Source organism: Oryctolagus cuniculus, chromosome 10 (genome assembly GCF_964237555.1).
Source record: "Oryctolagus cuniculus chromosome 10, mOryCun1.1, whole genome shotgun sequence".
NCBI classification, from domain to species: Eukaryota; Metazoa; Chordata; class Mammalia; order Lagomorpha; family Leporidae; genus Oryctolagus; species Oryctolagus cuniculus.
Window position 1 is genome coordinate 87,709,372 of NC_091441.1, and position 21,400 is coordinate 87,730,771.

The 21,400-nt window shown below is 45.6% G+C and overlaps 1 protein-coding gene across 4 annotated transcripts in view; it reads right to left on the minus strand.

Moving 5' to 3' along the window:
* The window catches only part of PTPRG (protein tyrosine phosphatase receptor type G), a 774,814-nt gene that overhangs the window by 120,881 nt on the left and 632,533 nt on the right, over nt 1-21,400 (minus strand). For all 4 annotated transcript variants that reach the window (XM_051852247.2, XM_008260863.4, XM_008260864.4 and 1 more), the window contains exon 8: nt 16,562-16,754. In XM_051852247.2, coding sequence (XP_051708207.1) covers nt 16,562-16,754 — 193 coding nt within the window. The remainder of the gene's footprint in view (nt 1-16,561; nt 16,755-21,400) is intronic.

A 21,400-nucleotide genomic window follows, 5' to 3' on the forward strand; every position in this document is an offset into this window, starting at 1 on the left:
AGAGAACTGGATGGGAAGTGGAGCAGCCGGGACTCGAACCTGTGCCCATATGGGATACCAGTGGGTGCTGGAGGCCAGGGCTTTAACCCGCTATGCCACAGCACCCGCCCCACGTGTGTTCTCTTCACCCATACTCCTGCCTCCAACCCCGCTTTTCTGCATGAGAGACCACGATACAGAAGTCAGGGTGGCAACTCAAAATGTCTAAAAGACAAAAAGCGCCCCACACAGGGGTGATGCCTCACTACTTCCGCTACCCAGCGGCAGCCTCCGCAGCAGGTTAACAACAGCTCCAGCAACAAGTACAAGCTGCCCTGCCCCTCACCCCTGCTTCTCTGCTCTCCATGCCAAATGAGAGCGCGGGGCTTCTTGCCAGCATCCAGAGCAGCCCCCAGCTCCCTCAAGGCCTCTGCAACTGGACACAGCCCAGTGAGCTCTCTTCCTCCGTCAGACACACACGCTCAACTCCGGGTCCCGCATGCCATCAAGATCTTTCCTCTGTACTGTTATTTCAATAAGCCCAGGGGCCAGGGTGAGTGCCTTTCACACAAGGCACTGCGGACTCCATCACCACCCTGGCTTCAGAGAACGAGCTCTGAGGGGGGCCCTCAGTCACTGACTGTGCGGTCAGACAGCTCCAATTCTGGAAATCCAGTTGTGCGGTCTTGCATATGGCTTGGATACGAGCTTCCAGGAGGAATCCATAAAATGTACAAATGCTCACTGAAATGCACTATAAGACGGGCGCATACGGAATGCCAGCATCCCATATGGGTGCCAGTTCCTGTCTCGGCTGCTCCTCTTCCAATCCAGCTCCCTGGGATACTGGCCTGGGAAAAGCAGCAGAAGACGGCCCAAGTGTTTGGGTCTCCTGTTACCCATGTGGGAGACCTGGATGAAGCTCCTGGCTCCTGGCTTCAACCTAGCTCAGCTCTCCTTGTTGTGGCCATCTGGGGAGTGAACCAGCAGATGGAAGGTATCTCTCTCTCTCTAACTCTTGACATTCAAATAAACAAATAAATAACTTTTTTTTTTTAAAGAAGAAGAGCTATTGTTAAATATTTATTGAGGATTTACTATATGCCAGGCCCTTGACCAGAGATAAAGGCAAACCCAGGCTGACAAGGTCCCTGACCTCCTGGGGATAACATCCCAGGAGGGAATAGACATCAATCATTTACCTTAGTGGCTCTGGTGAGAATTCAAAGAAGCCTCAGGAGTTGGATGGAAAAAAAAAGCACATTTTTATTTTCACTAATATCTGACTAAAACGTGGCATTCCTTACATCATGAATGTTGGCAACAAACGGCAAAGGGGCTGGCAGGACTTGTGTGACATCATCGACAGAAACCGTAGATGAATTCCCACTGGACTGCAGCGGATGCCAATAATTCTCTATTTCCTTTTGTTCATCATTATTTCAACATTACCGTGGTTAGCTCTTTGTATTTAATGCCTCCACTAAGAAGCAGATAAATTAGTATAGGCTGAGCATCCCTTATTTAAAAATCCAAAGTGTGATTTTTTTTTCTTTGAGAGGCAGATAGAGGGAAAGTTACTTCCCATTGCTCATTGACTTCCCAAATCCCCTTGATGGCCAAGGCTGTGCTGGGCTGAAGTCAGGAGTCAATAAGTAAATAGGGGTTTCCCAGGCAGGTGGCGGGGACCCAACTACTTGAACCATCACCCCTGCCTCCTAGGGTCCGTATTAGCAGGAAGCTGGAGTCTGGAGCAGAGCTGGGTAGCAAACCCAGGTACTCTGATGTGGAACACGGGCATTTTAACCAAGGTCTTACTTGGCATCTTTAAGTGCTAGGCTAACTGCCTGTCACCAAAATCTGAAATTGTCAGGGCCTAAAAGATACTGGAAAAATTTCCGATTCGGGAGCCTTTTGGATTTGAGGTTAGGGATGCTCAACTGGTAAAGAATGTGCCAATATCCCAAAATCTGAACAACTCTGCCCCCTGGAACTTCAGGTAAGGGACACTCAACCTGTGTATCTCAACTAAAATTTGTTGGATAATATCAGGATAACTGGCTTCTTTTGTAATCTACTGTACTTTATTTTTCGCAATAAAACTATCAATATGAAGTCAATGGGATTCATTACAAGGCTAACAGGGCAGGAGGAACCTATGGCACCAAAATGGTCTAATACTCCTACTAGCCTTAAGCCATATTAAATTGTATGCTTTTAAGGAAAATGTTAGGGTTCTGTATAAAGGTTTAATAAGGGACCTTGATCTCGATTTGGGCAGTTTTTTTAGGGAAGACTCACTGAGCAGAGTGATGTTTAAATGAAATCTAAACAAGGAGCAAGAAGGAACGAGCCTCGGATGTGTCGGACAGAGAAAAGGGCATGTGCAAAGGCCCCGGGATGGGAAAACTGGAGAGAAAGTTGGCACAGCTGGGGAGCAGAGAATAAGCAGTAGCAAGGCCCAAGAGCAGGTGTCAGGGGCAGTCACTGCTGAGCGGGGCTCCTCCACAGGCTGACTCCAGGGGCCTGGCTTTGTTGCACTGCTGCTTCTGCTGGTGGGGGAGATCCAAGCTCTGCCAGGCACCAGGACAACCACTTTCAAGGATGAAATCCAGGTGTCTGAAAACAATGAAACCTGCAACATGGGGATTTTTTTTCCTATACCACCTGATACCCTCTCCTCCACTCTCACGAACATTCAGCTCCTCAGCCCATAAGTGAGTATCAGATGGCAGAGTTGAAAACTGTTTACTGTACATGCACCATGCACCTAACAGAGCTACACTCCAGGGAAACAACAGCCATGACAGATGGCATCGGGGGAGGCAGGTGCAGAAATTCTATTCTCCAGACCTCTGAGCACGCAATTTTGACTTTCTTACATTATGCAATTCCTGACCCTTCCTACCTCTGTGAAGTTTTTTTTTTTTTTTCCCACATGACAGCACTCTTCCCCTGAGAGCTAAAGGCCACAGGAGAGTCCATGTCCTACCCAGGAAGACACACTGTTCATCTGGGCGCTGAGGGAGGTGGTCAAGTTCACAGTGATGCATCTTCCCAGCTCCACCTGGTCACAGCTGCATCTTGGACACTGTGGGGAAGGCTGGATCCATGTACCCACAGCCCTTCCTTCCCTTCCAGTTTTAAGACTCTCTGATTCCCTGCCAAGAGAGCAGACTAGCCCCAGCCCACTCTGAGCTCAGCATCCTTTCTGTGTGGTGCCTCTCAGTTTCCCCCATCTCCTGCTGCACAGCTCTCGCCAGGGGCTCCAACAGAGGGGCTATGTCAAGAGCGCAGGCTGCAGGTGCAGGGTGGGCAAGCACGGAGTCCCCTTCCATTGTAGCAGAGCCCCCTACTTCCCACTGCTGAGATGGGGTCTCAGGAATAGCTGGGTCACCTAGGGCAGAGCCCTTAGCAAGGCGGCACTGATATCTAAACACCATCCTTGGTCTCTGAGCCTATGACTTTTCTCTAAGTGATTCTAACAGCTACGTCAAGAAATCAGCCAGTGACCCACACACCTAGGGTTTAGCCAGGCTTTCATGATTCTAGATGATTAAGATTCAACTGGTTAAGGTACCCTGATCTATTTTCCATTTGATCCTTAAAATAACCTATCTCTTTGAAGTAAGTATGACCAAAGTTTGCTACCCTGTGTGCTTCAAACAAGTGCTCCGGTTCCTGCCCAACATTTACCTGAATATCTTTGAATCTCTGCTTTTTCCTTGCCGCCTGCTGTGCTCAGTTCTGGCTGAGGCGGCGTGGACGGCAGGATGCACCCCACTATTCAGATTCCAACACCATTTCAACTCCCAGTGGGGCATATCAACCAAACGGTCATTGGGTAAGGATGACCCTTCAAGTATGGAATTAGGGTCTCTTGCACCTGCCCCTCAGAGAGCCCCCACAGAGCTTGGTCAAAGAGGCCAAAGAAAGAAACTGGGTGATGGAGCCTGCCAGCACATAGAGATCAGGCTACAAACAGCGCACCCTAGTGGCCTCAGTTGGAAATCACCAGTTTAGCATCAAAAGGGACTTGGCAGCCTCTAACTATGGTGGCAGGAGCATGCGCTTTGCAGCTGGCAGGTGAAAATGGGTAGATGGAAGTGGTCAACAGGCTCCTCACTCAGAAGGCTCCTATCTCCTGGGGGAGCCCTTCCTGGTGCCAGTCCAAAGGCCTGCAAACCACAAGGCTCTGATGAACCCCAACAGGGCCTCATATCCAACAGCCAGCCAGTGCCATCTCCACACTGCATTTGAAATGTGCCAGGCAAGACACTCATTTCAGCCCACGCCCGTGCTTGGGAATCATAAAACTAGACGACAGGCCATGCAGGAGTGAAGCCAGCAGCCTTGCTGACCACAGGCTGGGCTGGGGAGGACAGCGGTGCAGAATTCAACACGACTCCCCACGTTGGACCCCTCACGGTGGTTCTCTGACCGTCACGTCTGGGGGCACAGGGAGGCAGAGACTGTTTCTCATGCCGCGAAAAAGCCAGGGTTCAGTCCAAACTCCCAGACAGACATGGGAAGAAGGACAACCTCAGCCAACCCATGTTTGTTTGAGGCTAACTGGTTGGAAGATAAACGGTCTGGCTTTCAACTAGGTTCCTAACCCTGGCTCCCAGGAGATGCACGCAAACATCTCAGAGGCCCACGCTGCAATGGGTGGTGAACAGCAGCTAGGGAGAAAGGAGGAGTGTGCTACTCAGGGAGGACAGATGCTGTGGGGCTGTCTTCATTTCCAGGCTGTATTCACAAGCACCACAGTGCCCACACAAGCAAACCCAATTACAGAGAAGATGTTTCCAGGGAGCAAAGAAAAGCAGGAGCCGTAGGAGGGTTGCTAAGTTGGCCTTGAAGATCAAACCCTGCCTACCTGCCTGAAGACAGAGGGGATTCAGTAATTAGGTAATATTTATAGAGTGTGAAAACGTTGGACAACCCCTGCGTATGGTGCCAAGATCAGCCCAAGAGCTCCTAAGGCCTGGTGGCAGGGCTGCCTGACTATATCCCGACATCAGTACCTTCCCCATTAAATGACACCATTCTTTGCCTTGGGCTTTTCCTTGGGACAGAGAGGAAAGCCCTCTGTCCATGACTGTTTTAAAAATTACTGTTTCTACTGCAGGTGGCTCTTAGTCAAAGTGGAAGATGGCTTCACAAACCCCAGGAGGCATGGGATGTCAGGTACTGGGTGTGGCACGGAATCCTATTCTATAGGCCTGACTATGCTCCCCCAGAGTGTACCAGCCTGGGCTGGACTGTAAATGCCTCAGCAGTGCTGATTCTTGTGGCAAAGATATTTTATTCCTGGGTAACAAGTATGAATTAGCTTAATCTTCCCTTCCTTCCTTCCTTCCTATTCTCCCTCCCTCCCCCTATCCTCCTAACCTCACATGCATCCACCCACCTAACCATCCATCCCTCCCTCCATCCTCCTAGCCTCTCATCCAACCATGCATCCATCCACCCACCTAACCTACCTACCTACCTTCCTTCCTCCCTCCCTCCCTCCCTCCTTTCTTCCTTCCTCTCATCCATCCACACATCTATCTAAGCACCTAGCCATGCATGCACACACCCACTCATCCTCTCATCCCGTCTAAAACTTACTAAGGAGTCAACAGTGATCTTCATTTCCTCTTTCCAAAATAAAAGAGAACAATCTTACCCGCAAGGAGCTGATGGAGCAAAAATATTCCAACTGGGAAAAGTGCTCTCCAGGAAAGGTGCTGCTACCCCGACACAAGTACTGGGCCAAGGCAGTCAGGGGAGGGACCAGTCTGCTGGGACTGGAGGACTGAAGCAGCGGATGCCCAGGGAAGTGACATACAGCATGGGGGTGGGGAAGGAGGCAGGGCTTAAACTGTGGACCATGTTAAGGCATGTGGATTTCACTGGAAAGGTTTTGTTTCTTGTTCTTCTTCTTCTAAGATTTTTTTTTATTTGAAAGACAGAGTTACAGAGAGGGGAGAGAGGGGAGAGAGAGAGAGACCGAGCACTTCCACCTGCTGGTTCACTCTTCAAATGGTGGCAATGTCCAGGGCTGGGCCGATCTGAAACCAGGATCTGGGAGCTTCGTTTGGGTGTCTTGTGGGTACAAGGACCCACACACTTGGGTCATCCATCACAGCTTTCCCAGGTGCACTAGCGGGAACCTGGATTGGAAGTGGAGCAGCCAGGACCTGAACTGGCACCCACATGGGATGCCTGCATCACAGGTGGCAGCTTTAACCACTATGCCACTATGCCAGTCCCTGGAAAGGTTTCTTATGTCTACCAGGAAGCATGGCCCCCTTATTCTGATATGTGACCTCCAAAGATAAGATCACATAGAAAAGGTGGGCCTGAGCACTCAAAACAGCCATCACTGTCCCAGAAAGTACGACTGTTTGTGGAGTATGCACCATGTCTCTGACCATGTACTATCTGTTCCATAGCTTGTCTCACTTAAAAGGCCATAGGCCAGGGAGGGATGTGCATAATTATTCTATTTTAGAGACAAGGGAACAGCGGCATAGATGTTAACAAGGTCATAGTGGAGTAAGTGGGTGGCCTAGGCATTGAGTGCAGGTTTGCTTGACCTCCAAGTCTATATTCTAACACTGCTTTGGCTCATCATTCGTTGAATGACTGTGCACCTATTATGTGCTCTGTACTACTGCAGGCCTTGCTGATTCAAGGATACACAAGATCCTCTGCTGGGGCCAGCACTGTGGCGCAGCGCATTAACACCCTGGCCTGAAGCGCCGGCAACCCACGAGGGCACCAGTTTGAGACCCAGCTGCTCCTCTTCTGATCCAGCTCTCTGTTATGGCCTGGGAAAGGAGTGGGGCCGATGGCCCAAGTCCATGAGCCCCTGCACCCGTGTGCGAGACCCGGAATTAGCTCCTGACTCCTGGCTTTGGATCGGTGCAGCTCCGGCCCTTGGAGTTAACTGGGGAGTGAACCATTGGATAGAGGACTTCTCTCTCTCTTTCTGCCTCTCCTCTCTCTGTGTAACTCTGACTTCCAAATAAAATAAATAAATATTTTTTGGAAAAAAAAAAAAAAAGATCCTCTGCAGAGAAGGCCTCAAGTTCCAGATCAAGTGGGTGCACCAGTCCTCCCAGGGACTGACCCCATGGTCAAGGCTGCAACAGGCTGCTCCTTGAGCACCTAAGAGAATCTGGCCAAACAGATGAAGCCAAGCAGATAAAGGCTGAGTCCAGTGATTCCTTTTAGGCAGGTAAGAGTTCCTGATACAGTTCATTCAGGGAAGCAGTAGTCTAACTGTTGTATTCAAGCTACCCAATCACTCTGCAACAGAGAGGTAGGGTGGGCATTTGCTGTAGCAGTAAAGATGACCCTTGGGAAGCCTGTGCCTCATGTTGCAGCACATCGGATACAGCCCTGCCTCTGCTTCTGATCCAACTTCCTGTTAATGTGCACCATGGGAGGCACCTGTTCACACCTGTTTTCACACTGCACATCTGTGCTGAAAATCCCCCAAAGGCCTCCCCTGCTGTAAAAGCACACCCTCAACTTGTTATCTGTTCTTGCTAAGTCTCAGGCAGACTTGACCCTGGCCCAACCAGCCAGTCTTTTGCTTTCCCTTTGTTAATCCTACTCCAAGCTAGCTCCCATGCCCCAGGGTCTTTGCAAATAATCTTCCTCCCCAGGTCTCTGCAGAGAGGGCTCCTATCACCACCTGCCCATCCAAGGAAGACCCTCCCCAACTCCCCAACTCCAGCCCTCTTAGCACACAAATTACCTTCATTTCCTTCAGAACAATACTGAAGCCTTATCTTTGGTGAACCTGTTTATTTACTTCTCTTCTCTAGAATGTAAACTCCATGACAGATCCATCTCCCTTGTTCACCCTTGTTTTCAACACCTAGAATCTGTTCACAGGAGATGCTCAACAAACTTCTGACAAATGAAAAGTGAAGTTGTTCCAAAGCTTAAATAGAACATGGATGAATGGAAGAAACTACCATGGCATCTGGCACCCAAAAAAGCTTGTGGTGGCTTTTTAAACCATATGTGCTTGGGGCACAGCTCCTGGAGTCGATAAGCTTCTCAAGGGCAGGCGAAGACATCTGAGACGTGACAAGCCACATACTGCGTACAAAAGCTGAAGCAACATCATGAATGCTCGCTGTGGTTTGTCTCTACCAAAACTCATGCTGAGGCCTGCTCTGCAGGACAACAGGCTGAGTAATGGCAGGAGCTCTAAGAGGTAACTGGGTCGTGGGGGCCTTCACCCTCATGAAGGGATTCAAGCAGTTCCACGAGAATGGACCAGTTCTTAGAAAGCGGGTCAACCATGTCCCTCTCTCTGTACACCCATATTTGCTGGTATTTCTGCCATGCATGAAGCAGCAGGAGGCCCTCACCAGAAGCCAACAGGTGCCAGTGCCTTCCCAGCCTCCAGAAATTTGGGGTAAACATATCTCTTTTCTTTACACCCAGTCTCAGGTACTGTGTGAGAGCAACAGAAAATGGACCAAGATGATATTCTATTAAAAGCCTACAAAACATCAACTTCATCACAATCAACCAGTGCTCCAAAGGCGCTTCCTAAAATCTGTGTTTTCCTGGGCACCTTCCTGTGAAAGTTTCTGCACTAACAACGTAACTTTTTGGAAGAGTGTCTGGGAGGGCAACTGCCTACAAAGAATTAAGTGTCATATCAGAGCTTCTTTTAATAAGATAAAGTAATTCAAGCTCATTAATCTACTGAGTAGAAATGATTAAACTGAAAATAGAACAACATTAATATTTTCTCCAAAAATAGCAGAAAACCATGATTTCAATGTCAAATTCTTTTCGAAAGCAATCCGAGATCTACTTCTTTGTTTGCTAATTTAGGTGGAAAAAGTGATGTTCTTACTCAATGTCTTCTGATTTAAAATATGCTAGATATTTAAGCATTCTCACACAGTGGCGTATGTCCTTTAAAACTGCCTTGAACTGAAACAGGAAGCAATCTTTAGCATTGAAAATGGAGCTGAAAACAGATCCCATCCATCAATAGAAGCAGAAGCCATTCCCCAAAAATCAGGTCACAGGCATGGAGACTGCAGGGTACACAGGCAGCCCATGTCCTCTCAGTTTCCTCTGCTTTTATGACATTATACAGTGTCACTTTAATTAAGCCATCAAATCAAATTATCAGATCAAGTGGTTTTGATTCCACTGCGATTTGAACAGGTTTTGTTAAATTAATAAACCATATGTTTCATGTTGTTGGAAGGGAAGTTATTTTTCTCTGTTCCCTGTTCCAAAAGTCTTCACAATAGACAGTATTCAGCACTTAATCATGGAGTGCTCTTCCTTGTGCCCGGGATGTGTTACAGCATAACTGAAATGACAGCCCATTAAATCCTAAAGTCTGTCCAAGTTATTTACTGACAAAAGGCAGAGCGGCGAATTGGATGTCCCTTGAATGATCCACCAAGCCTAAATATTGTTTCCATTTACTGGAACTAAAGCTTTCTGTTTTTTATGGATGAGACCCCTTGTAAGTCTTCCCTCAGCAACAGAACAGTATGAAGATCCCTTCCCCACCCCACCCTCCTTTCCTTTTGTGTTTTACATCTCCATGCTCTGTGCTTGGCTCTCAGAGGCTGGATTCCTTTTCTCCTTTCCAGTACATCCAATCGCCCTGACAGAAGGCAGGGTGAGGAGCACTGAGTCAGGCACCCACCGGAGCACTGCTGTAGTTCATTCATGATCACAGTCAGAGGAACAGGGAGGCGGGGCCATACTCAATCAAGTGAGGCCCTGGTTACGTCTGTGTTGTGAATGATGACCAGGCATTGGCATGAATTGGTCAGGGGTTGGTTAGCAAGTTAATAAATCACAGGTTAGTCCTAGGTCCTGCAGTACAATGGAATGCTGGGACCAACCCATTCACAGTCATGGCCATTATCACCTTTAACACAGAAAATAATTACCTTAAAACTAGCCTAGGCTTTCTCCATCTTGGCTTTAGACATCCCTTAAAGCAGGGTCAATAAATCATGGTTTCCAGGCCACATTAGGTCTGCCACCTGTTTCTGTAAATGAACTTTTACTGGAAGACGTTTTCTAAATCCATTCATTTTCATACTGTCTGTGGCTGCCTTCATGCTACAACGGCAGAGTAGAATAGTCGTTACAGAAACCACCTGGCCCGCCAAGCCACAAAGATTTACTATCTGGCGCTTAACCAGAAAAGTTTAATGACTCTTGTATTACATAATTAATTTATTCTTCTTTCTTTTGTGACAATAGCCCAATAGATACACAAAACATCAACAGCTCTCCTGGGCGTTGAGATCCTCCAATAATGATCAGATAGAGAAAGCTAATCAATCAGGCTTTGTTCTTTCAGAATTACTTGCAGATTATGGAATACAACCTTTGTCTTCTAAAAGCCTTTCTTCCCAGCAGACTGCAGACACGCAAAAGATTCTTCCACGACATTGGCTGCCTGCCGCTTATAGTTCTGAGGTCAATAGCCTAAGCCCTTCAGACTGTCTGATGACTGTTAGCATCTATGACTGGCTTTTGACTTGGAGCACTACTGAATTACCTAAGTTTTCTTGGGGGAAAGGAAGGAGTATATTGAAACACAAATAGGAACACTCTTAGTTGTGAGCAAAACAGAATGAAAATTGCAAAGAGAAGCTACTTCATATCATTAGGATGGATAAAATAAAAGAGATGCATAATAACAAGTGTCGGTGAGGATGTGGAGAAACCAGAACCGTTGTATACTGTGGGTGGGAATGTAAACTGGCGCTATTGCTTTCAAAGAGCTTGGCATTTCCTGAAAACTGTAACCGCAGAGAGGTACCATATGACTCGGCAATTCTACTCCCAGGCTTACATTTAAAAGAAAACATATATCCATAAAAAAATCTGAACATGAATGCTCAGAGCAGCATCATTCGTAACAGCCAAAAAGTGAAGAAAAACTGCCTATAAATTGATAAATGGAGAAATAAAATATGGTATATCCACACAGTGCTGTATTATTTGGTCATAAAATGGAATGAACTTTAGATATATGCACCAGCACAGATGGATATTGAACATATTATGCAAAGTGAAGGAAGCTATAGACAAAAAACCACCTATTATATGATCTATTTATATGAAATGTCCAGAACAGACCAATCTACAGAGATTAAATATCCATTCACGGTTGCCTGTAAGTAGAGAGGAAGAGACAGAAAATTATGAGTGAGTGTTAATGGGTACAAAGTTCCTTTCTGGGGTGATGAAAATGTTATTGGAAGTATGCAGTGGTGACAGCAGCACAGTTTTGTGAATATACTAAAAACCAGTGATGTGTATGCTTAAACAGAGTGAACTTTACAGTATGAGAATTATATCTCAATAAAACTGCTATTAGAAAAATGCATAGGGATACTATTCCGCAATAAAAAGGAATGACCTACTGATACATGCAGTGCATGGATAAATCCAAAGATCGTAACAGCAAATGAAAGACAAAGCAGATTAGAGGCTGCCTGGGGCTGAGGGCACAAGAAAGAGTTGACTGTCAATGGGCATCTCTGTGGTGATGAAACTGGTAATGACTGCACGACTATCAACTTAACAAAAATTGTTAAGTTGTCCATTTACAATAGTTGAATTTTATGTTATGTAAATTATACCTTAGAACATAAGGCTGTGAAAACAGGAAGCTGTCCTGCCTTGTAGGCAGAAGTGTAAGAGGTTATTTATGTACACTCACTCTGGGAAACTCACTGGTAATATCTAAGCAAGCCTGAAAGTGTGAGGTTCAGAAAGTTAGTGGAAAAAGGAACTAACTACTAAGTTGGCATAGGCATTTGGCCTAGCAGTTAAGATCCTAGTTAAGACACCTGCTCTCATATTGGAGTGCCTGGGTTTGATGCCTGCATCCGGCTCCTGACTCTAGCTTCCTGCAAAGGCAGACGGTGGGAGCTCTGCATATACTACATGCATATTTACACGTAGTATACATGTATACAGTAGTATACATGTAGTAGACACTCTCACAGTATGTTGAAGGATTCAGGAAATATACTGACAACACAGGCTGTTTCAAACTTTAAACCAAAGGCGATTAGGGAAAAGCAAACATGGTGAGGGGCTCCACCTATGCAGCTGTCTATCTATCATATATATTTTATTAGATGTCTGTCATCTATCCAACTACTTGAGCTATCATTGCTGCCTCCCACGGTCTAAATAGGCAGGAGCCTAGAGTCAGGATCAGAGCTGGGAACTGAACCCAGGCACTCTGATATGGGATACCGAAACCTTAACTCCTAGGCTGTACAACCAATCCTAGTGAGGACTTTCTCTGGGTCCTCCTTACCTGCCTGAAGACAGAGCCTGCAAAAGAAACTCAATTTTCATGAATTCCCTCTCTGGGAAGTTCACCAACCAGTAAGATTAACTTGGATCACAGGAGACAAGAGTAGATGTTTTCACCATGTCAGCCCAACTCTGTCACATGCATCACCTAATCTTCAGAGGATCCACTCATCTTTTCTCCAGATCAGTTACTTCCCACTAAGTTACTAACTCCCCTCATTTCTCCCCTACAAAGAGGATATATGAAGTTCTAGATCTCTCTGAGTATTATATACTCACTTTTCTTTCATGTGATACTCTTGTGTACATAATAAAACTCAAACAACTTTCCCCCTGTTAATCTGTCTGCTAGTAGTTTATTCTTCAGACTCAGTGATCAGATCCTCACAGAGGATTAGTGAAAATTTTCACTATTCTACAATATTAAAAACACAGATTTGGGCCAGTTGGTGGTGTAGTGGGTGAAGCCACTGCTTTGATATGGGATGCAGTATCAAAGCACTTCTTTGAATCCTGGCTATCCTGCTTCCAATCCAGTTCCCTGCTAGAGGGCCTTGGAAAGAAGCAGAAGATAGCTCAAGTACTTTGGGATCCCGCCACCCACCTGAGTGGGTGTTCCAGGTTCCATATGGAGTTCCAGGTTCCTGGCTTTGGCCTGGCCTAGCCCCTGCTGTTGTGGCCATTTGAAGAGTGAAACAGTGGATAGAAGATCTCTCTCTTTCACTTTGCCTTCCAAATAAAGACACACACGCACATGCAAACGCACACACACAGAGCAGGCGTTAACATGTCCATGTGCCACATTGGCTTCAGTTCCTCACTCTGGCTATAGACTCCAGGTTCTTGCTAATGTAAACCCTGGTAAGTAGCAGCACTGGGTCAAGTAATTGCATTGTGCTTCTGGCTCCCCACTTCAGCCATCACAGGTATTTTGAGAGTGAACCAGTGAATGGGAGCTCTTTCCCTTTCTCACTAGCTCTTACTTTCTTTGTCTCTAAAACAAAAATGAAAAAAGACAAGTAGGGCTGCATCTATATATATATGTCAGAGTCTGCTTCTAGGAACATCAGGAAACTTGCTAATGTTCCCACATCTTAAAAGTCAGCACTGGGGGAAAACGACCTAAGTGTAGAATTACAAAACAAAATCCCTACTTTACACCTTATACAAAAGTCAGCTCCATATGGATCAAGGACCTAAATCTATGACCTGTTACAATCAAATTACTAGAGGAAACATAAGGGAAACTCTGCAAGATGTTGGTTTAGGCAAAGACTACTTGGAAAAGACCCCAGAGCCACAAGCAATAAAGATAAAACCAAACAAATTGGATTACATCAAGTTAAGAAGCTTCGGCACTGCAAAGGAAGCACTCAACAAAGTGAAGAGGCAATCAACAAAATGAGAGAAAATATTTGCAAACTACGCAACTGATAAAGGATTAATATCCAGGATCTACAAAGAACTCAAGAAACTTATCAACAACAAAACAAACAATCCAGTTAAGACATGGGTAAAGGGCATGAACAGGTAATTCGCAAAGGATGAAATACAAATGGCCAACAGACACATGAAAAAATGCTCAGGATCACTAGTCATCAGAAAAATGGAAATAAAAACCACAATGATGTATCATCTCACTCCAGTTAGCATGGCTATCATCCAAAAATCAAAAAATAATAAATGCTGGTGAGGATGCAGGAGAAAAGGTACTGTAATGCAGTGTTATTGGAAATGTAAACTAGTGCAACCATTATGGAAGACAGTATGAAGATTCCTCAGAGATCTGAAAACAGATCTATCATATGACCCAGCTATCCCACTCTTGAGAATTTACACAAACAAAATATAATCAGCAATCAGCACATGAGTTACTTGTACCCCTATATTTAATGCAGCTCAATTCACAATAGCTAAGATATGGAATTAACCCAGATGTCCATTAACTGATGACTGGATAAAGAAAATATCTTATATATACACTATGGAATAGCACCTCAGCCATAAAAAGAATGAAGTCCTGTCTTTTGCAACAAAATTGATGCAACTGGAAACCATTATGCTTAGTGAAATAAGCCAGTCTCAAAAAGACAATTATCATATATTTTTTCTGACATGTGGTAGTTAATATAGAATACCAAAAAAATTTATAAAAACGAAATAGTCATTTTAGGATATGATTGCTGTGTTCAGCTCTTCTGTGTATACCCCTGTGGAACTGTGGTCTTCCTACTTCTTACTTGTTGAATATTATGACTAGAGGCAAATTAAGCCTGTGAATACGGGGTGGATTGAAATTATATATTTGCAAAAACTGATGAAGAGAGGGAAGGGAGGAAGATTGAGGATGGGGGGAACAGGGAGAGAGGAAAGTGTGGTTTTCTTCTTGGAAATGCACCTATAGAATGCATAAGATCTGTTTTCTTTATATTAATGCAACATTTTAGAAAATAAATGCATTATCATCATCATCATTATTATTAATGATAGAGAAAATGCTTCTTTGAAGCAAAACAAATACATAAGACATAAAAAAAGAGTCAGCACTGGACACTGTGATAACTGGGACAACCTCACGAAATGAAGAAGTGATTACCCATATGAAGGACGGATCCCTAACTCTGGTCAAATTCAGAGTCTGCTCAGTGCAAGATCTTGCCCACTTTGACAATTTAATGCAACAAAAACCATTATCTGTTCCAACTTTCTCAGATAATAAAGGCCATATATTTCCTCTACACAGCTGATGTATCTATCACGTGCTCAGCCCATTTTTCAAGAAAGAGCTCCTCACTGTCATAATCTCAGCAATTCTGAGCTACCAAGTCTTATGCTTACCTGTGATATAAATTCCTCACCCTCACATGCCCTCCACATCCCACCTCGCATAAAATAGTCCACCCCATGCTCCTTGCTTTTTCCCAAGCAAGTTCTCTTGAGAGAAAGCCCCTGAGTTTTGGTATTTATTTTTAGCTAGGTTAAGAATATTAGTCCAGGTGAGGCCTTCTGTGCTAGCCCAACCCGAGATATTTTATAGGTTTGTGAGTTGCTAATTCTCCCACTGTTCTCAATGAATGTTGCCTTGGAAAAGGTGTCAGACCCAAATAACTTGGATCTCAAGTATTTCTACAGAGAACGTGGCCAAACGACCTTCTACTCAGTGTTCTCCAACAGAATCACAGACGGGAAGGAAATGACCACATCCTCAAACTCCCTTTCCTCTTCCTTCAGCACCTTTTTGGATCCTTGAGCCCGGAAAAATGGGCTCCCTCTTATTACATAGCACGTCAATGCAGCTGACTGATGGAATATAACCTCATTCTTCAAGTAGCCAAAACATTCCTGGGGCAGTAAATTGGCCCTTTTTGATGGGGCTGGAGCAAAGGTCCTATAGAAAGGAAGCCTTCCCATAGAATTCTGAACACAAAAATAATAGCCTACTTCCAGTGTAGACAAGTAACACAATCTCTTTCCATTTTACCCAAGCTGAGTTTTGAAGAAGGAACATCCCTGATTGGGAAATAACCATCTCTTGGCACCCTAAGGAGGTTCCTTGTTTCTCCTTCCTCCCTTTCAAGGGCTAGAGCCTGGACCAACCTCAATTCTCCAGACGTTGTCTGAGCTCCGTGCCACAACCATGACAAATCCCAGAGCTCCACACCAGGATGCACGTAAGGACAGAATGAGACTTTCTAGTTTGCTGGGAGAGAAATACATCTTCCTTTCATATGAGAAAATAGAAGCAGAAAAGATCAAGATGCCTGAAAACGGTGAATTCATGTTTATCAGATAGGAATTAAAGCGTTCAATAACAGGTGACAAATGCGAGTGATTTCCATGGGGGGAGGGGATCTGGAGTAGGAGCTCCCAGCTATGTACAGTGCAACTCCAAATCATCACCACGCGTGACTTCAGACATAACCTACCAACCTCAGCAGGGAGAGTTACAGAGCAAGGCACTTTGCCTTGAGCTCTCTTAGGCATTGCTAGTTAGTTTTGAAGTTACAGAGGGAATGACTGATCTGGTACTAGTGAAAAGGGCAATTCTGAACATTTCTATTTCCTCCTAGCTAGTCCCATGACTGCCTCAATTTGTAATCCAGACAGGTTTCTTTCAGCAGAGAAACATATGCTCTTAACACCAAGTTCCAATTCTTGGCTGGCTTTGAACTGCCTTTCATTTAAAGTGATTTCCGATAAGGCATCTTGCTTCGGGCCAGGGCATTTAATCCAAGAATACCTTTAGAGGCTTCGGTCCCCAGGGGGTTGTCGAGGAAGTCTGCCATGTCATGGTTCCAGGCGTCCCGGACTGCGGACTTGGACACCACCCTGTCGTGGAGACCCTGCTGTGGTCGAAAGTTGTTTCTCAGATATTCCACCGACTTCACGTGGTCCTGCTGCTCCGTGGTGAAGATGGAATAAAAAGCTTCGAGCTGGACAGAGAACCAGAGAGAGGGGAAGAAAACAAAAGCAGGTCCATTAGCAAAGCTGCGGGGTTCCAGGCAGACAGGGGTGTATGCGATAAAAGCACAAAAATGGGAGGAAGTGCCCGATGCTGATGCCAAGGCTGATCCAGCCAGCAGGACGCGAGGGTGCCTGCTGCCATCACTGCCAACGTGCTTATCTAGCTGCGACTTCTGTCCAGCCAGCGAAGTAGGAAAACACTTCATGTGTATGGAGAGCTGAGTCTCAGGCGAGAGCTCCCCTCTCAGTGCTGGGCCTCCACCCCAGGCCCTGCAGTATTAGGGGAAGGAGCAGAGAGTCAGGGTAGGGCTGGGCTGAAGCTCCTTCCTGGTGCAGATGTTAGGAAGAATGCTGCCTACTGCATGGAAGGAACTATCAGTGGTCCTAATGTTTGAGCTACGACGATAACTCCTCCCTGCCTTGGTGTGGATTCTAGCTCCATCCCTCGCCCTCCTGACTCTGTGACCCTGAGGAAGCCACTTAATTCCTCCTCAGTAAAATGTGATCCTCATGACAAGATCTACCCAACAGGAGTTTTGTCTACGCTCAACACTGACAAAATACTTAACTTACACACACTGCTGCAAACAGTTCCTAGCACAAAATAAAATTTTAGTGATTAAGTTCTTATTTAACAAGCACTGCGTCTGATAGTCTAAGGATCAAGCTCAGCAAAAGCTAAGTGCTCAATGCATGGACAAATGAAACTGCCCAAGTTCAACATTTAACAGATGGGTGATCACGGACAAACTTCTCAAGCTTTCTGTAACTCAAGTTTCTTCTCCTGGAAAACATGTCATAGTAGCACCTCTCTTACAAAGCTGTTGAAAGGATTAAAATTAAATTATGTAGCAAGCAGTAAACTCACAGTAAAGATTAACAGCTACCACCATTATTAATATTATTAAGGAAGATCTTCCACAACAATTGCTGACCAGGGGGCTAGCATGGTGGCACAGTGAGTTGAGCTGCCACCTTCTACGTAGGCATCCCAGTTTAAGTCTTAACCTCTCCTCTTCTTTCCCAGATAATGTGCCCAGGAAAACAGCAGAAGATGGCTCATGGGCTTGAGTCCCTGCCATCCACATGGGTCAGCTACAGCTGTTGTGGTCATTTGGGGAGTGAACCACTGGATGGAGGACTTTCTCTCTCTCTCTCTCTCCAACTCTGCCTTTCAAAGAAACAAATCTTTTTCCAAATTGCTGACTAAACATTACAGAAATGCAGAGGAAATAAAAAAATCTAACATAAGATCATCCTTGTACTACCAAAAGAGATTCTTTGGGGGGAACTTCCTTGTTCTAATCTTTAAAAAATTTATACTTGAGGGACTCTAGGGTACCAAAGAAATGGGTTGTAATTTAACTGTCCATTGCCAAAAAATACTAACTCTTGGAGGTAGGGGACAAACTGGAACAAAGAAAAGAAAAACAAAAAGAAGCATTTCCTTCCCACGTGGCTCCTCCAGTGTGACTTGGGTCAGGATGCTTTCTGGAGGAGGGGGTGGCAGGAGGGATGATGTTAAGAAGAGATGCTAAGCAGGCACACAGTGGCTGCTGTAGGCTTGTGAAACCCAGGAGGCGGCTAACACTCACGTATACAATGAACACACAATCACCACCTGGATTTGTGTAACTTCTGGGGGGTCATCTTTTTTTTTTTTTTTTTTTTTTTTTTTGACAGGCAGAGTGGACAGTGAGAGAGAGAGAGACAGAGAGAAAGGTCTTCCTTTTGCCGTTGGTTCACCCTCCAATGGCCGCCAAGGTTGGCGCGCTGCGGCCGGCGCACCGCGCTGATCCGATGGCAGGAGCCAGGTGCTTCTCCTGGTCTCCCATGGGGTGCAGGGCCCAAGTAGACTTGGGCCATCCTCCACTGCACTCCTGGGCCACAGCAGAGAGCTGGCCTGGAAGAGAAGCAACAGGGACAGAATCCGGTGCCCCGACTGGGACTAGAACCCGGTGTGCTGGCGCCGCAAGGTGGAGGATTAGCCTAGTGAGCCGCGGCGCCGGCCGGGGGTCATCTTGAAGCCTAGAGCCCCACTGGTTTTCAAGCAGTCTCAAGAATGACACAGAAAATGAGCTCCTTCTGAACAATGTCAAACTCCCTTTCTTTGCATGAGAATGTGATGAATTTACAAGGTGATTTTGGCCAAAAAAATCATTTAAGTGTATGGATTCACCTTCCATCCCATCTCCCCTCCAATTCTACTGCTCATGTCCAGTGATAATAAGCCAGGAGATGTTTCTGCCTTCTCACCAGCCTCATAGACCCAGAGATGGATTCTCAAGCGGCGTGAAATCAAAAATGGTCCCTTAAGCCTGTGTGATCCAATTCCCCATGAGTCACTTCTGTCCTCTGACAAATTCACCATTTCTCTATTTAGAATTTGTCTCCCTTCCCATTCTTCCTTCTGCTATTTTTTCTTTATTTATAATAAATAGAGGAAGGCAATAAATGACAGAAACTTGGACTGCTATACTGTCCACATGAGACTCACGGAGATACAAGCAACTAAAGATGCCGACAATCACCTCAATCCAGTGATGTGCCCCCACTCGAGAGCACTACCAAAATCAGAACTGGATGCATCAGCACATGACAGCAGGTTTTGGATTTTCTGAGAGAAAATAGCTTCTTAAGATTATATGACAAGTGGTGGGTGTATGGCGTGGTGGCTTAAGCTGCCGCTTGGGACTACTACATCCCATATTGGAGTGCCTGGTTTATGGTGCCAGCTACTCCCCTTCCAATCCAGCTTCCTGCTGATGTAGACTCTAGGAAGGTAGCAGGTGATCAATCAACTACGTGTACCTCTGTCACCTCCATCAGAGACCTGGAGGGAGTCACAGATGGTGTTCCTGGCTCCTAGCTTTGACCTGGACCAGCCTTGGCTGTTGCAGGCTTTTGGGGAGTGAACCAGCAGATGGAAGACCATTGTCTCTCTCTCCCTCTCTGTTTCCCTGCCTTTCAAATAAAGTGAAAAAGAAATTTATATGACAGGAATTCACAAAAGCCCTCTGGAGACAATCCAGGGAAAGACCAATCAAAATTATTAAAAGGTTGGGGAATAAATCCTGCAACTAAAGGTTACAGGAAGCGGAACTGTTAGCCCGAAGAAAGGAGAATAAGGAGTAATTTGATGAAAGGCCCTTGTATGTGGAAATGCTGACCAGTTCCCTTGCAATCCCAAGAAGGCCAAAGAAAAGGAGATTGGTTTGAATTATAGCTCTAAAGACATGAGCTGAATAGAAGGAGGATTTTCTTAACTTCAGGGTGATTTTTTTTTAAAATGGACTGGGTTGCCAAACAGTAAGTTTGACAGGAAATTTTCTGGAAGAGATGGCAAACTGTCCCAAAAGAATTTCATTTCTCCGAAGCCACAGAAGCATGGTCTGGGAGCCCTCTCAGCAACCCTGCCTCTTAGGTTTGTTTATTCTGTAGAAGCTTGCTTTTCTCACAGCCAGCGTTTCTTCTCCTAAGACAGTTTATTTCTGATGTCTCAGAAAAGAATTAATCATATAACTGTAAAAAACAAAAAGGCAGGTTCTGAATTTAACACAAAAATGCTTTTGCTTAAATTGCCCTTACAGATTAATGATGTGCTATGGCTTAAATGCTGAGGCTGCTTCCTTGTCATTAACTCAGCTTGTCCAAAGATTCGTCAGGAGGGATGTGATGGTTCTGAGAGTGAGCCAGTGATCTGAATGATATTACGTTGTCAGCTGGACCACAGTTTCGCTTGACAGTCCTACAAAAGAGCTCAAGCAGGAGGGCCAGCTAAGCAGACCATCGAATGTCCTTCAGGAGGTTGGCAGCATTCATGAAAACCCTGTCACTCCTCTAGGCCAACTGAGAAACACCACTGGCCTGTCTTTATGGTAAATGGCATGCTTGGCCAACTGAGTGGAAACCTCCATGATTCTTGGAGAGCTGGGAAGTCTATGCTGTTCACATGGGCAGGTAAGTACTGGTCATGTGGGCTACAAAAATACCAATGCATCATGACACAGCTGCTACAGGTTGTCCCTGGATGATCCTCACTCAAGAGTTACAGAGACAGAGACAGAGACAGAGAGAAAGAGAGAGATCTTCCATCTGCTGGTTCACTCCGCAAATGGCTGGGCCAGGCCACAGCCAGAAGCCAGAAGCCAGAAGCCAGAAGCCAGAAGCCAGGAGCCAGGAGCCAGGAGCCAGGAGCTTCATCCAGGTCTCCCACATGGGTGCAGGAACTCAAGGACTTGGGTCATCTTCCACTGCTTTCCCAGGTGCATTAGCAGAGAGCTGGATCAGAAGCACAACAGCCGAGATTCAACCTGGAGCCCATAAGGGATGCTGGCATTGCAGACAGTGGCTAACCCACTGTGCCACAGCGCCAGCCCCTGGATCCTCACTCTTGCCTTAGCCCTCCATTTTGCTTTATTTCAAGATGCCATAAGAGCATAATGAGAAAGTATCCCCTAGAGTTGTATATCATGGCAGTGCTGAGTGATGCGAGGGCCATAAAATCAGCTGTATAGACACAGGTGTGTCTCTCTGGACCTCTCACCAGTCCACGTGTATGGTGCTTATTCTGTCCTACTGTTCTAGACCTGGTTAACAATTATATACTAATCTT